Below are 16573 nucleotides of genomic sequence, written 5' to 3'. Positions count from 1 at the left end.
TCCATTTGTAGAGAAGGGAAAAAGTGAATCGGGGTTTTTATTTTAAATGTTTTTTTACAGGTGCTCATTGACGTCAAAGTTTTTAGTTTTTGCCATATTTTAACTAGTTTCTCTTCATTGCGATTGACTCAGTTATCGACGGTAATGTGCATATGTTTTGGTTTTTATATTTCTGTTTCGAACTTATAATCCTATGTAGTTTAGAATGTGCAATTGTGCATAACAGATAAGAATTAAAAGAAATATGGCGTCAAGCAAGCCTTCAACTTCATCTATTGTGTCAAATACAAGACTTAAACGTCTCTTTGGCTGATAGGCTCACTTCAACCACGACTTCCACATAATGTCCTTCCAACAGTCAATGATGTTTTGAAAACGTTTTTTTACCACAATTTAATACTAAAAGAGTCAGCTATTAGTAGTTCACATATAACAGTGGATGAACTTGTTCATGTATGGAATTTAGCTAGAATTCCAACTGCTTTAAAACGTAATATTTTAAGAAAGCTTCAGTCTCTAGTTAATCAATACAAATTGCTTAAAAAGAATAAGAAGAGGAAAACTGAAACAGAAATACGTAAAGTGCAAACGTTTAAAACCGAGTTAACGAAGCTTTTTAATGTTGCCCATAAAAATTCGTAAAAACTTAGGGTGAAGTAAGGTACACAGACACACGAGATTTTCGACCAAGTGTTATATTTATTTGATACCTTGGGCGATGAGGAATATTTGGGTGCAAGAATTATGCGGCGGCTGAGATATTTAACTTTAAAAATTTAGATTTTTCAATGGATGTTTACTAAAAATTCCTGATTTCGAATTTTTAGATAACGTAGAACACCTGACGGTTGGACGATACTAGGTGCGTTTGGCTAGGTACTGTCCTCTCGGTCGCGTTATAGACGGCCCAGCGCTTTTTTTAGTATAGGGTTTTTTGGTTGATCAGAAAGGAGATCGCAAAATGGTCATGGCCGGCGAAGATAAACATTTAACGCAGAAAGAGCTTCGAATTCTAAAACGCAAAAAACAAGAGGATGAACGAATACAACGAGAAAATAAAAGGCAACAATTATCTTCAAGCGTGCCATCAACTCAAGCGTCGTCATCGGACAACAACGACAGTGATACTGCTAGTGACAGTACCGAATCGGACGGCTATGAAGTTGAAATTCCATTATACTTAAAGAGAAAAATTTGTGAAGCTAGCACAAGTGCAATACAAAATACACTACAAGACAAAAAAGAACGACTAGTTGATAACATTTTAAATTCTCCTGATGTTTCTTCAGCCCTTGATCGAATCAATCTTTCAAACAACAAATTTGCTATATTAGCAGCGGCAATATCCAAAGCTAATTCAGAGGACATATCAAAAGTAACATTGTCTCGAAGTAGCATTCGCGAAGAGTTTGGCTCCAAAGACAAACCTCCACTAGTGGTTCATCGGGATGGAAAACTTATGAAAGATAGTACTAATATTTCAGCAGCTAAACAGAAGTCTAAAATTGATCGTTTAGCAGTAGTTGTAACTGGGTATTGTATTGAAAAAAATACTCGGCGTTGTTAAAATACCCAATGGAACGGGAGAAATGCAAGCTAAATCTACTCATGAACTTCTGATACTGTGGGATGTTCTAAATGATATTCGTTGTATGAGTTTTGACACTACTTCTTCAAATACTGGAGGAAAGAAAGGAGCGTGTTGCCTTTTAGAAAAAATGATGGGAAAAAACTTTTACATTTGGCTTGTAGGCACCACGTCTTTGAAATAATAATATCTAGTGTTTTCGAATTGTTGTTAGGGCCTTCAAGTGGACCGAATATTCCACTTTTTCAACGATTTCAAAAACAATTTCCAGAATTAAACCACAAGAAATATACGCCCTTAAACGATGACAGATTAAATAGTTCAAAACTAATGACTTTAAAAAGTTTGGTCGTTCGTGATATTAAAACTGTTCTTCAAAACCAAGACAGTATGCCAAGAGAAGATTACAAAGAAATATTGGATCTTTCGCTCCTCATTTTAGGAGAAAAAACCGGAAATAAACCTTACAAATTTAGAATACCCGGAGCGTATCACATGGCTCGATGGATGGCCAAAGTAATATACTGTTTTAAGATATACCTTTTAAGATCACAATTTAAATTAACATCAAAAGAAGAAAAAAGTTTAAAGGAGTTCCGTTTGTTTGCTAGTCTTTTGTACGTTCGATTTTGGATATTTTGTACAAAAACATGTGGTGCTCCATTTAACGACTTAAACTTTTACAAGGAATTAAAAGAATACCTCCCTTTCAATAAAAATATATCTCAAATAGCTATTTCAAAGTTTGAAAGGCACTTATGGTACCTAGGACCAGAAATAGTTCCATTTTCTTTGTTCTCCGATAAAGTCCCAAGTCAAGAAAAACTTCATATCTTAAATGAAATGAAAAAGCAAGAAGGGCCATGGGTTAAACGTGGAATTAAACTTGAAAACTTTAAAGATCTAGCGCATAAAACATTGAGCGATTTAATAAATCCTGTTTCCATGGCGGCTTTAAAATCGTTGAATATCAAACGACTTTTTGTTCGATACCGATCCCGAAAAATGGGACGATAATGAAGATTACAAAAGAGCTAAGACGCTGATAAATTCTCTAAAAGTTGTTAATGATGCAGCCGAACGAACTATTGCGTTAATGTCTACGTTTAACGAATCAATAACAAAAAATGAGAGTGAAATGCAAAATTTGTTGCAAGTTGTCGAAGACCACAGGAGAAGAGTTCCAGATGTAAAAAAGAAAACTTTACAACATTACCAAAAACGATGAATCTAATGAAACTGTAAATACATGTAACTGGTTTTAAATTTCAATAAAATATCCTATTTTGCCTAAATTATTTCTTTAATTATTAAAAAAATAATGAAATACACAGCGCTAAACGCAAAGCTTAATATATAGAATTTTCCTAAAACTTCAACTCCTTTGAGCAACCTTTTAAAATTAATTGTTCATATTCAAACTTCGTAAGACTGATAAACTTGGTAAAAAGAACAAGAAAATCTGTGAGCATTAAAACTTTTACAACTTTTTTGTTTTTGGAACACCCTAATCCAGGCTGATAATATTTTTCAGGAGGAATGAGCTTAATATTCAAGCATGACTGGGGATTAGGAGCAACCCCGAAGTATAAATAAATACATTCTTGGTTGGAAATTACTTGCCTGGCTCAGCTGGCTTCTTAGCTGGTTGTTTTCTAGGCCTTGGTTGTTTCAGTATAGCTGACTTTGAAGATATTTTGGTTACAGTTTTTGCAATAGAAGTCTTAGACACTGGTATTTCTAAGGTGCTGTTTGCTCTAAATAATGTGTTCGAGTTGAGTTTGTCACCATAAAACGTACCCATAGGAATCACTGGCACGTTCTTTGTTCCGGCTATAATAGTTGGTCGAGTTCTTAAAATCGATGTGGTAGTATTTACTGCTGTTCCTGCACAGGTAGCAGTAGTTTTTGAAGGCATTATGGTCACAGAATTATTAGTATTAGAACACATAACCGTAGTTAAACTTCGAACAGGGCGGATCACACTAACTGTAGGGCCCAGATGAGATAAAACCTTTTTACAACTTTCACACTGATTGAAATATTTAGCATGCTGACCACAATTTGGACACAAAATTGCAGGCTGAAATAAAAAGAAAAAATAATAGGGCATTATTCCATAAAAGCACTAAACTAACGAGTTTTCTCAGTTAATTTAATTAATTTGAACTATAAATTTAAATTTTCTGATAGGTATCAAATAAAAATGATCAAAATCAATATCTTCTTACCACCACACTACCTGTTGAACTACCACAAGCAGTAAATGTTACAGGTATATTTGAAGGAGATTTTCCTGTAACAGTATTTGTATTGATTAAAACTGTTTGCTGGGAAATACTGATTGCAGTGCTAAAAATGAAATAAAATAATTGAAAACAAGGCCATTAAATCCAAATGTTACACATTTATTAGTATTAGTAAGCGAATTAACAATGATTTAATGTAAAATTATTTTTATATAAATCTATTATTTTTAGTCTAAGATGGTTACCATTAGAACATATGCTAGATGAAATTTTTCTTACCTCTCAGAGTTAATAGGATTATGTGTTTGTGAAGTCTTACAATCACCATTAGAAAATCTTTTCAAAGATGGGCAATTAGGTGCCACTGTTTGACCAAAGTTATTTACAGGAACAATAATTTTTCTAGGCGCCACAACAGCCTAAAAAGAAAGAAAAACTTTTAAATTGTATGGATGTGATGTGCATTTAGCAGTAATTCTAGAGTAGTGATCCTAGGTCTTAAAATGAATTATTTATTGAATATGAATCATGTCATACGTGCGCCTGTACTACATCTAAACCCAAGTGGCAATATAATTAATTATGTTTAAAGGATATTAATAATTAATTTTTTTATTCTTACAGAGAATGACTATGTTGAGATGATCTGCAAGCATCATGGTCTGATTTACCCATAACACTGGACGAGGAAATAACATGTGTTTCAAATGTGTCGGAAAACGTAAGTTTTAAACAACTAATGAGGTATTGGGTTGATTTGATTTCTTTATGCAGAAGGAATAGGGCTGCATCCGCAGAATGCAAAGATGGAAGCAATCACCAAAGCACCAGCTCCAAAGGACTTGGAAACACTTTGATCTTTTCTTGGTCTTCTAAATTATCATGGAAAATTTTTACCCAACAATTCAACGAGACTTGCACCTTGTAAGGTTAGAACATAAATATTGTTCTCTATAATCGAAAATATAGTTTGTTAGAATAATTGGGCATTTAGCCTCGGGATGGTACTCATTTGTGGTCTCCTGGAAGGGTTTTTTTTAATACTAATAATTTTGTTAAATTATTGCCTAAGTTAAATTAGTCCCTTACAACCTTTATATTCTTCCCTCCTGCAAAAGAAACCAAATGGACTTAGCCTTCTAGACTGCAGAAGACACACTCAAAGAATCGAACATCCTTGTTCACTATGACGTAACTAAGCAAGTTAGCCTAGCCTACGATGCTTCGCCGGTAGGAATAGGCGCAGTGATTTCCCACGAATTAACAGGAGTCAAACGCCCAATAGCTTTCGCATCCAGAAGCCTCACAAAGGCTGAACGAAATTATTCTCAACTGGATAAAGAAGCCCTAGCAATTGTTTACGGGGTGAAGAAATTTAGAGATTATCTGTATGGACACCGCTTCATACTCATCACAGACCACCAACCGCTGGTTACACTCCTAGCAGCAGACAAACAGATCACACAAATGGCTGCAGCTCGCTTACAGCGTTGGGCACTCCTATTAGCCGCTTACACATATGAAATACGCTATAAGAAAGGAAGTAATCACCAGAATGCTGACGCTCCGAGTCGATCGCCACTGCCCACCACATCACAAGATACTCCAGCACCCACGGAATATGTCTTCGTGATCAAAGACATTACCTCGGGACCATTAACGGTCAAAGACCTTGACAAGGTAACTCAAGAAAATGAAGAACTCCAAAAATTACACAAACTCATGAAAAATGGGTGGAAACATATTGAAAATGATAAAGATATGGAAACATATTACAAAAGGCACTCGGAATTATCCAATTTCACGGACAACGGGACATGATTTTCAAGTCGAAACTTTCAAGAATACGCGAGGATAAATAGGTTCACACATGTAATGACTGCACCCTATCATCCGGCATCTAATGGCGCGGCAGAGAGAAGCGTCCAAATCATGAAATCCAGTTTGCGAAAAATATCTGGAAGAATAAGCGAGGCCACAAGAGTGATAGAAGAAGGTTTGGGAAATTTCAAAATGGGGAGATTGGAAACCCGCATCGCCCGGGTATTGATGCACTACAGAAGAGCACCGATAATTCAAGGAAAATCTCCTTTTGACAAAATGTACGGGGGAAGAAATATACTAACACGATTAGACCTATGCAACCCTTTAAAAATGGGAATGCAAGAAAAAGGAAGTGAGAATACCATTGAATTTTCAATCCAAGAAAACTATGACACCATCTAACCAACCATCAGCAAAGACTAACCAGAAAAATCCAGCTTTGTTGAGTTCCAACATTCTTAAAAGATCAATATCTAAAGAAGCTAGACTTAGAGAAACCACATCAAGACCGCAGCGGTATATAAAAGCCCCTATTCGTTTAAATTTGTAATACTCTTAAAACTGTAGAACTTTTACACTAACAAGAGGGTACTGTTGTGTTCAAGCAATAATAAATTAATTATAAGACTAGCTAGATGGCGCTAGAATGCTACACCACCCACTAGGGGGAGTGTCAGGATACTATAGGGTTTCAGGAGTCTGAGCTCTCACTCTTATTTCGGGACCTCTCCAGAGGTAGACCATGTAAATCTCATTCTTAATTAATAATTGTAGTAATAAACTTTATATTAATTAACTATGCCTAATTAATGATCTTACGTTAAACACTACAAAATGGCGACGGAGATGGGATTAGTAATGGCAGTAATAGAGTAAATCTTCTCAACCTAAGTCATTCTCCTAAGTATAGGCATATTAAAAAATTCATTAGTGGTGTTATTGTTAATTTCACGCTTTTCTATACCTAATGCTTATTTTGTTTCTTTCACATATGTGCTTCTTGTTCAATCTAACCTGCGACTCTTTGGATATTTTTTTATTTGATAAAACCAAGGGTCATGTTACTTAAATCAATATACTTCAAATACAAAATTAATTTCAAAGTTTGTAATATAGTTTCCTACTCCAATTTGAATTATTTTATGAAGCCTGACTAAATGTCTTAGAAACGTTCGGATAATTAGATTTTTTGTTGTACATTTCCATAGTCAATTCTGCTTTAAAGCCTGGCGTAACGTTTTTATAGGAGTATAGAGGATCAATGAAACGTACAAAAATAAACAAGAATTGATACCGGATGGCTGAAGTGCTCTATGAGATCAACATGAAAAATTACCACAATAATTCATGCTAAGTTTGAGGTATAGATTCCTGTTCCATATTCCTTTATTAATTGCTTTTCTAGTCTATATTGAAAACATGCGTAGTTTATTCTTTTTTGCCTATCACTTTTTGTTTAGCATGCTAATGTAACTCAATTTTTGTTCTACCCATGTAACATAGAATTTCCCATTGTTTTGACTTTGTTCGATATAAAAAATTGAAAAATTAACATACTGGTATTTGAAAAAGTTTTTTGCTGTCATTTGATCGTATTCCATTCGCAGAAGAAGCATTAAGTACAGTATTTGGATTATTTGTTGTCATTTTCCCATCATAATAATGTAATTCCTATTAAAAACATTCTGGTTATTATATATATAGTTGAAACAGTTCTTAAAACTTTAGTCTTAACTTGCTAGTGTAGAAGGCTAATATCCATTGAAATTCCATGTTTTTCCCTAATTAGTAGGTCTATTTTAGAACCACTAGTTTGATAGAGAAAATGCATTCCACTGTTTTTCTTTGGAGCATTGCACATAACAGTTTCTACTTAAGGTATCATAGGACTTATTGCCAGTGGCATTTGCCAAGCAGACATTTTACTTGAGCTCTTCTAAAGAATATTAGTTAATAAATCCTCCCGCTTTCTATTCGATTCAAACTTGGGGGGGTCTTGATAGTCTTATGGGTATATCAAATGTAGATATTAAGATGATTTCTCATGAAACATTTACATGTTCCCACTTAACCAAACAACTCCTGACATAATTTACTAGCATAGTAAATAAGCTACTGATTAATGTGGTAAATAGACAAGATATTCCTAAGCTAAAATGAGAGTAGGCAGAGCACATTTTATAGTAGGCAAAGATTTGGTGCACACTTTACACATCATGTCTATTAACTTTCTAGCGCAGGCCTACCATGGTGAGTTAAGCTTCCTTGGTTTCACTAACTCAAAAAAAATGCATTAGTGTTCTCAATGCTTATCTCAATTACCACTTGGTCAGTTGTTAAATAGGCTTCCATCTAAAAGTACCTTTTCATAAGAATTTGCCAGTTTTACAAGACTTGCTTCAACTTAACAGGTAAAATATGAATTTAAGACTAAAAATATAATTTATAATTGTTTAAAAAGTAAAAATTTTGGTTTCCTAAAATTATCCCCCTCCCCCAGTCTTGATTTACTTATCTTTGATACCAATGTGGGGGTCAGGCTAGGGGTACTGAAATGAACACTGTGATGATGATGAGCAAGCACTAATAGTGTTTACAATTTTAAGTACTTTTAGATTAAAAATAATGACACAAAATCGTAGGAGCACTACGAAGCCATAAGGAATAAGTTAAAAACTGCATAACTGTATAACTTAGGAACGTCATATACTAGCCCCAAAGATGCAAAAATATAGGTTGTAATAAGAATATTAAAGTTGATCTTACTGCAATTAATCAATTAGCCACGCAACGAACTCTTCGGGGGTGATTTGCCATAGGCCTAGGTTGTTGTTATAGTTTCGACCATGTATTGTTTAGCTTTAAGGACTAAGAGATAGACAAAGGAAGTACTCAATAATTTAAAATGAAAATTAATTCAAAATCATATGCTTAGAAATAGATGTAAAATTAAAGGACTTTTCGAAGAATAAAATAGCGAATAACACTCTGGACACTACAAACACTGGATCCTCGCTAAGAAGTCATAGTGTTATAATGTAACCAAAGAGAATGTAACTTGTAAGCAAGTATTGGCAGTGCTTCCACTTTAGGAATTTTTTATTTTCCCTTCGTAACCTTAATGTTATAAATGAAAAAAAAAAGCTTAAGATAATACGCGGGGCACATCAGATTTCAAAAGTAATGAAAACTATTTATTTTATCCAAAACTCCTGATAATTTTTCATTCCTCCATGGAAGCAAAAGCTTTTGATGGAAGGTAACTGGAATTCCTGTAAGTTACAGGAATGCCAGATACTCAAGCAAATACCTTTCTCATGGAGGAAAGATAGGTTTTCCTGGGGTCTCAATCATTGAGTTGGGAATAAATAGAGGTACAACTAAATCTGGCTGGCGCGGGACCAATTTCGTTCAATATGGAGACTTTTTCAACTATATCGTTCAACCGTGGCGGCATCTGTCTCTAGTGGTGGCAAAGATATTGCAATGGACGCTTCAATAAAAGATACTCGGTTTTTACTCCCCTCTCCAAATTCATCTGGGAAGGAGCTATTTCCGGTTGGTCGGTTAAACGGTTAGAATGGCTAGCCGAACAGTCATATATAAGCCATTATAGACGCGTTTTTGCCCTCATGAGAATTTTGCGTCAGATAAGAAACGCGTCGGTTCACGTGTATAAGGAACGTACAGTGACACTTTTAAATATATGAATAAGAATTAGGGTCAGGTTGTCTAGGGGTATAAAATGATCCTAAAATAAAGTGTCAGCATTAGAGATAATACACACGTGGTTTAATGAAACGATCAAATTAATATTACGCTGGTAACCAAGTACAAATATAAAAGTTATTGCCCCACTAATGAAGACAGTTTATGGAACATGGCTCTTGTTTAAACGTATTGTTCTTACATATAGAAAAATAGTCCTTCGATGATTCAATCGGCTGAAGTTCCTGGGCTCCATAACGAAACGCGGAATGCGATACATTAATGCGTAAACTATTCGGACGCGAATTAAAGTTGTCGCCGACACATTACTCGTTTCGTTTACCGCGAAACAGTAAGATGGAAAATCACGAACTGGGGGACCGGCGAGCCGGTCGCCATTGTCACGAAGGAGCGAGAGGACAAGTTGTGGTCATCTTTGGGTCGAGAGAAGGTTCACGCACGTGGCCCTATTTAAGCTCTTCGTGTGCCATCGCTACTACGGGATCTTAAACAGTCTTCCCAAAACTCGAGAGTTGATACAGGTGAAGCAATACTCCGCGAGAGTCCAACGCGCACTTGGGGAAAACCATGGGCAACCGATGTATTAAAACACGGGGGACACCCATAAATATGTATAAAGTTCAATATACGAATTATTTTCGTTACAGTACTAATGTTAATTTTCGATAATATATTTTAAGGTAAAATATATAATGTTACTAAAACTAAGTATAAGAAGATAATATTATTATTATGGTATAAATAATTAAAATTATTTGTAATATTCTTATAATACCGGGCAATTTTAAAGCTTCTCATGGAGGCAGAGTTAATTCATTTCGTATAAAAGACAGGGGTTGACAAGGCACTGCCGTTCAGGATATAATTTAAGCGAAAAATAAAGAGTTGACCGGCTTTTAAAAGTAAACAATAAGAGCGGCTTCTCCGCCAAAAAAAAAGAACTAGAAAGACTTAAATTACTAATGTTGTAATTGTACTATTTGTACTAATAAACTGTTTGTAGCTTAATAAAATTCGTTTAGTTTTCTTTTGGTATTAATGTTCAATTAACATAAATACGACATTACTAAAGTTATACAACTCTTCGACAACTCCGTAATTCACGATTATCGTAGCGCAAACGCTCCGCTCAAGTTTTTGTCGAGAATGCCGGCTCCGGGTTTTGAGACGTCCTAGTATTATCTTTGGTCACGCCACTAGAGGCGAAATTTTCTTCTAATTAAAGGGGCTCAAAAGTTCGGTGGCAAAAAAAAGAAAATTGAGCACGCTTTCCATCCATTGAGTTGGGAATAAATAGAGGTACAACTAAATCTGGCTGGCGCGGGACCAATTTTGTCCATAAGGAGACTTTATCAACTTTATCGTTCTACCGTGGCGGCATCTGTCTCTAGTGGTGTCAACTATATAGAGATATTTCAACGCGGATTTTTGAACGTCACACTTGGTGGGGGGGCCAAAAATCTACGCTACTGCCAGCCTTCGAATTCCAGTTTATTTTTCTCAGTTGTTAGTTCGCCATTTTGTGAGGAATTTTTGTATCTTAGATCATAGGAAATGGGTAAAACTCATCGTCGTTGTTATGTGGCTAGTTGTCAAGGGGGAAAACAAATATCAGGAAAAGAAGAATATGTAGGGTTTTTTAAAATACCAGCCATTATAAAAAACCAGGGTGTACAAACGGAAGAATTGTCTGCTAATAGACAAAGCATGTGGTTGAGAAAGCTAAGGCTTAACTCTTTTAAAGATTTGGACCAAGTGAAAATATGTTCAAGACATTTTTACTCAGGTATGTTAACTATATTCTTCAAAAATTATAATTTTGTATCCTAGAAATACATATATATATATATATTGTAGGTAAACCCTCAAAGCTATATGATAAAACCCATCCAGATTGGGTACCAAACTTGAATTTGGGTTATAAACTCAATCAATCATACAACGATGTTGCGGATAGGAATGCAAAACTTCAGAGGCACAATAGAAGAATTAATCGTTTTCAATGCATAACACCAGTTTTTTCCAAACAAAAGCTACCATTATTTAATCCAAATGCCGTATCAACACCCTTAGCATGTGTGTTTAAATGGAGGACTCACTTAGTAAGGACGCCTTTGCTTATAAACTCCCTAGTCTCGTAGATTCAATTATTCGATTTTTCTTAGATCATAGCACCATTTCAAAATCTACATCTACATTCTCAGAAGAAGCTACAGATTTTCAAATTTCCCAAGAAGTTGGTATTTCTTCTATCTCTGATGAAGTTGGAGATTCGTTAATTTGGGAAGGTGCTACCTCTACACTTGACTCTGTGTTAATTTCCGATGAAGGCATAGGTTCATTAGACTCCCCAAAAAACTACAGCAGTTCAGTTCTCAAAGGTGAAAATTTGAAAATCAGCGTTGCCACGCAAACATTTTCTATATAGTTCTATAGATAAAAGCACTCAAATAATCCCAGAATATGTGGAAATTAGTACACAAACTGAATTAGACCAAAAGGCTTTAACCGAAATTATTAATAAAATAAATAAAGAAATGATACACAGCTCTACTCAAGCGGGGCCATTATTAGCGGAAGGTTCTTCTCAGACTATAATCAGGGTTTGCGAAAGGTTTGAGCTAGAATGTGCAGAAATTAAAAATACAGAATCTTCCGAAGACGTTTCGAAACTTCTGGTCAAATTAGAAGAAGCCAATAGTTTGCTTTACTCTTGTAGTGAAAACATAAAGCAATTGGTATCCGAGCTTGGCACACTAGAAGACGAGTTAGGCCAACATAACTACACTGAATTTTATTTTAGAGGAGATAGAGGTAATTTAAAAGTAAAGTACTTCACTGGTCTTGAGACATTGGAAGTTTTACTGGTTTTAGTAAATTCAAAGTTGACCAATTTTCAGCAAGTCATTTTAACGATCATGAAGCTAAGACTAGCTCTAACAAACAAAGATTTAGGTTTTCGTTTTTGGGTATCTGAAGCAACAGTTGGGAGAATTTTTTACAATTGTTTAAACGCTATGTACAACCGTCTTCAAAAATTTGTAAAATGGCCTGAAAGAGATGAATTATGCGCTAAAATGCCCATGTGTTTTAGGGAAAAGTTTGGAAAGCAATGTGCTGTCATCATAGATTCTTTTGAGGTTTTTACCCATAAACCATCAAGCGTTAAATGTCGGGCTGAAACTTACTCCAACTATAAAAGTTGTAACACCGTAAAATTCGTCATTGGTGTAACTCCGCAAGGATCGATAAGCTTCATTTCTAAAGGATGGGGAGGAAGAGTTAGTGACAAGCACCTAACAGAAAATTCTGGGCTTTTAAATAAGTTGTTACCTGGGGACCTTGTTTTAGCTGATAGGGGATTTAACATTGATGATTCTGTAGGCTTCTATTATGCGACTATAAAATACCCAACCTTTACGAAAGGAAAGAGCCAGTTATCCCCGCAAGATGTCGAATCTACTAGAAAACTTGCCAACGTCAGAATTCATGTTGAGAGGGTAATAGGTCATCTCCGCCAGAAATACACAATATTGTTTACCAAAATTCCAATTGATTTACTTCACGTAGCCCCAGAAGAAGAAATGGCTACTCTAGACAAAATTTCCGTAGTCTGCGCTGCCCTGACAAATCTCACCCCATCAGTTGTTCCTTTTGATTAGATTGTTTTATTCAATTTTTGTTACTTAACTAATATCAAATACCCCCTAGCTGATAAATAATTTTTTTAGTACTAAATGTATAGAATAATTATGAGAGTCAATTACTATTCCAGATTTTTTTTTATTTGTCTCATGAGTTCTTAGTAATAAAAATTGTCATTAAAATCCAAATCGTTTATTTAAGTTTTTGGTGCAGTTTTTAGTTTTTTCTTTTTCACTTCTCTGTTAATTTTGGCACAGTCTGGGCAAAACCATCTCCCTTTGGGGATTCTTTTAATTTTCAAACACTCTGTGTGAAACCAATTATTTCTGCAATTTTCCCCTTCATAAAAAATCATTTCCCCATCTTCATCTCCTTCGCACCATTTCCTGTGATATAAATTGTCTGTATGGCAGACCTGTTTGACAGGCGATAAAATATATTGTAGCAAAAATAAATAGACATAAACAGAAAGTCTCGCATTGGAGGCAAAGTTTGCGCCATGTAATCTGAGAAACTACTTTAACCCCTTTCGGCGGTGCCAACCCCCTTCGCGGACCGTTACAAATTTAGGGCATTGCACGAGGTACATGCGAAAACTGGTTTTAAAAACGTCGCTCTCCGCGAAATAGCTAGCAGCTAAGTTCGTAGTCTCCGCGCGCACGTGTGTACCGAAATCAAAACTCAATGTTTTAGTTTTGTGTTATAATGATGGAAAATTCTCGGAGAGTTATGGATGTTATTATTAAGAATTATGCTGAAGACGTAAACGTATTTATTTCATCCCATTTATTTAAAGGAATTATAAATCCGAATATTTCAGTGTTCGTTTCTTTCTCTTCCACAGATTTTGGATATTCAGTTACTAAGCCTAGGTCTACCTTATCTAGGTCTTCTAACGCTTTGCTTTTTTTTTAAATATCTTCATTGTTTTCAATTTCAACGAGTTCAGTTCGAACTCCAGTCGTATGCAACTCTTTTATGTATAAATTACATTGACTTGCCTGGTTTTTAGAGTTTTCTGGCATTAATGCTGGGGTTTTTTTCCGAGCCATTTAGAACTGAAAATTAAGCGGACGATCGAAAGAGCTTATAGGAAATCCCGCCAGGGTGTTTAGCATCGCGAAACACTACTTTTACAAATTTCCGACCAAAATTTTCCAATGCTTTACAGGCGATCTGATTGGGTGGCACTCAAAGGGTGGGAAGCATTGGGGGTTTGCACCTTAGATTTCATGGAAACCAAAGGGAAAGGTACAGAATACCGCAAATGCGAAACTTTCTGTTTATGTCTATTTATTTTTGATTGTAGTGACCTCTTTGAATTGCCCATTTTATTCGGTGATGAACAACTATTGGGTTGTTTACTTGGAGATAAAATGGCCATACTACTGTAAGTTGTTGGTTTCAATACCGTAGCCAAGGTTAATTGAGTTCTCGATACAGAAGCCACATGACGGTCAGGTTCTGATACGGTAGGTAAAGTTTGAATGGGTTTGGAAATGCTACCTGAAGGTGTACATTTTGAGATGAAAGTCTTGGTTAAGTTGAGTGCAGTTGCTGAAGTGGAAGTTGGTTTTTATTTTGTAGTTGTAGTTAACTTGGGTTTTGATTTGGCTGCCGTAGTTAGGATTGGTTTGGACATAGTAGGCTTTGTTAAATTGGGTTTTGATATGGTAGCTTTAGTCAGGCTTGATTTTATGGTAGCGTTATTTAACTTCGGTTTTGATATATTTGTGGTAGTACGGTTTGGTTTTGATATATTTATGGTAGTAGGATTTAGTTTCGATATATTTGCGGTAGCAGGGTTTGGTTTTGATATATTTGCGGTAGCCGGTTTGGTATTGATATATTTGCGGTAGTAGGGTCAAAATTCACTGCATCTTTGGAACCGTGGTTAATTGGAGGTGCATTTGAGATTCTTGTAAAAAATTTGGCCAAAAGCTCAGGCAAAATTGCTAACTTAAAGAAAGCTTCAGCTTTTGGTGCCATGGTATTCCAAAACTGTTCATCTCGATAAATGCGTTGAATATGAAAATCCACATTTGTCCATACACAAAAATCGGCGTAGAAACGTCCCGTTATAAACAACTGCGCTTGAATTTGGTAAAAATACTCATGTTTGTTTTTTAACTGTATTTTATTAGAATCTGTATTTTCTAAGCAATGTTTAGAATCGAAAGTCTTACATGACCTATTTCTCATTGTATAAGGGCACTTTATTTCGACGACTCCTTTGCCACAACAATCACACTGTACTAATGCATCAGGGGATGCCCCAAGTTGAGGGTATGTAACATTTAAGCAGAGGACCGCAAGCTCTACCTTGAAGTTTTGATGATTGGCTTCCATTTCCGTTTTGTAAATTCTTCGCATGGTTTCTTCATGCATTTTTCCCCATTTTGTAGCCTCAGTTTCAAATGTTTTCGTGTTTGGGTAGCAAATTAAAGCTATCAAAGAAGCTGACGGCATAGCCGGATCACTGTGGCATGATTTCCTAAAGTTGGATGCAGTTATGCGACCTGCCCGAAAGCGATGCCATGACTTGCTTGCTGCCTGCATCTTTGTTTCCCTCTCCACCCGCTCTACTTGATCTTCGGTGAATTGAAATTTTAGTTTTTCACATTCATTAAGTAGTTGATTAAATTTTAACCCACACTTAGTTTGATCATAAAGTTCAGTTAGAGCAACTGGAAATCCAACGCTAACACACTTTGGGATGTAGCTTTTTTGGTACTTTCGGTGAATGCTAAAATAAGAGCAACTAAGCCCTACCTTAAACAGTTCATCTTCTAATTTCGAGTGCTCTTCTTTGGTTATTAAAGGAACAGAGTTTTGCTTTAACACGCATGACTTTTTAAGAACATTAATGGCATCTTCTAATATGCCATCTAGTTGGTTTTTTTTTACGGACGCAGCACTGAGGTTCATTTTGGAAATTTCAGAATATGAAGCTTTTTTTGTCACAGGCACAGACCAGTATGCTGCAATACCAGTGACAGTTTTTACTTCTCTAAAGCGAACAGCATAATCAATGTCCAATTGTTTTCACTAACACGTCTCTAACAAAGCCGCACACAAATATGTTATATGAGTACATGCTCTCGTGATAAATAGTAAAACCCACTTATTTTTCAATAAATACATTTCAGATACACAAATTAATTAAATAAAAGTATTTAAATAAGAATTGCTTCACTAAATTATGCATTTGTACTTTAAATAATACCTGATTTTGAAATTATATTTGAATAATTATATTGTTAAACTTCTTTCATTTTTAAAAATGTAGTAGAAAATGAAAGATATTTTAATTAAAACATTTCTTAATTTCTTTATTACCTAAAAATATTTACAATATTTACAAATTTTTATATTGTTTAACTTCTTTCATTTTTAAAAATGTAATTGCTTGACTTAAATAAAGCGTGAAAATTATTAGTTTCAAATGATATTTACAAATCTTATCAACTCTAAAGTCTGTTTGTTTTATTTAAAAAATAGGCTTGTTCACTTTCGATTATTTAAACATTTAACAATT

The 16573-nt window shown here is 35.2% G+C and overlaps 2 protein-coding genes across 2 annotated transcripts in view; one reads left to right on the top strand and one right to left on the bottom strand.

Annotated features, from left to right (window-relative positions):
• LOC149933331 (sentrin-specific protease 6-like) overlaps window positions 1-8692 on the bottom strand; it is a 41074-nt gene extending 32382 nt beyond the window's left edge. Inside the window, exons 1-5 of the mRNA XM_090155204.1 lie at window positions 8428-8692; window positions 7219-7332; window positions 4117-4256; window positions 3820-3940; window positions 3212-3671 (exon numbers count right to left, since the gene is read on the bottom strand). Of these exons, the coding sequence (XP_090011330.1) occupies window positions 3212-3671; window positions 3820-3940; window positions 4117-4256; window positions 7219-7308 (811 nt within the window). The 5' untranslated portion in view covers window positions 7309-7332; window positions 8428-8692. The remainder of the gene's footprint in view (window positions 1-3211; window positions 3672-3819; window positions 3941-4116; window positions 4257-7218; window positions 7333-8427) is intronic.
• A 2252-nt stretch (window positions 8693-10944) lies between these two features.
• LOC149933330 (uncharacterized) lies at window positions 10945-13052 on the top strand. Its single transcript, XM_090157272.1, has 4 exons — window positions 10945-11176; window positions 11248-11466; window positions 11556-11771; window positions 11851-13052. The coding sequence occupies exons 1-4, from the start codon at window positions 10945-10947 to the stop codon at window positions 13050-13052; spliced, it is 1869 nt and encodes a 622-aa protein (XP_090013398.1).
• The last annotated feature ends 3521 nt before the right edge of the window (window positions 13053-16573 follow it).

Source organism: Leiobunum rupestre, chromosome 8 (assembly GCF_980474605.1).
Source record: "Leiobunum rupestre chromosome 8, qqLeiRupe1.1.hap1, whole genome shotgun sequence".
Classification (NCBI taxonomy): domain Eukaryota; kingdom Metazoa; phylum Arthropoda; class Arachnida; order Opiliones; family Sclerosomatidae; genus Leiobunum; species Leiobunum rupestre.
The sequence above is the reverse complement of the archived record's forward strand: the minus strand, read 5'-3'. Positions and strand labels throughout refer to the sequence as shown.

Coding starts and splice junctions, on each gene's coding strand:
- LOC149933330 (XM_090157272.1), top strand. CDS start 10,945: ATGGGTAAAACTCATCGTCGTTGTTATGTGGCTAGTTGTCAAGGGGGA. Junction 11,177..11,247: donor TTCAAGACATTTTTACTCAG/GTATGTTAACTA, acceptor TATATATTGTAG/GTAAACCCTCAAAGCTATAT. Junction 11,467..11,555: donor CGTATCAACACCCTTAGCAT/GTGTGTTTAAAT, acceptor GATTTTTCTTAG/ATCATAGCACCATTTCAAAA.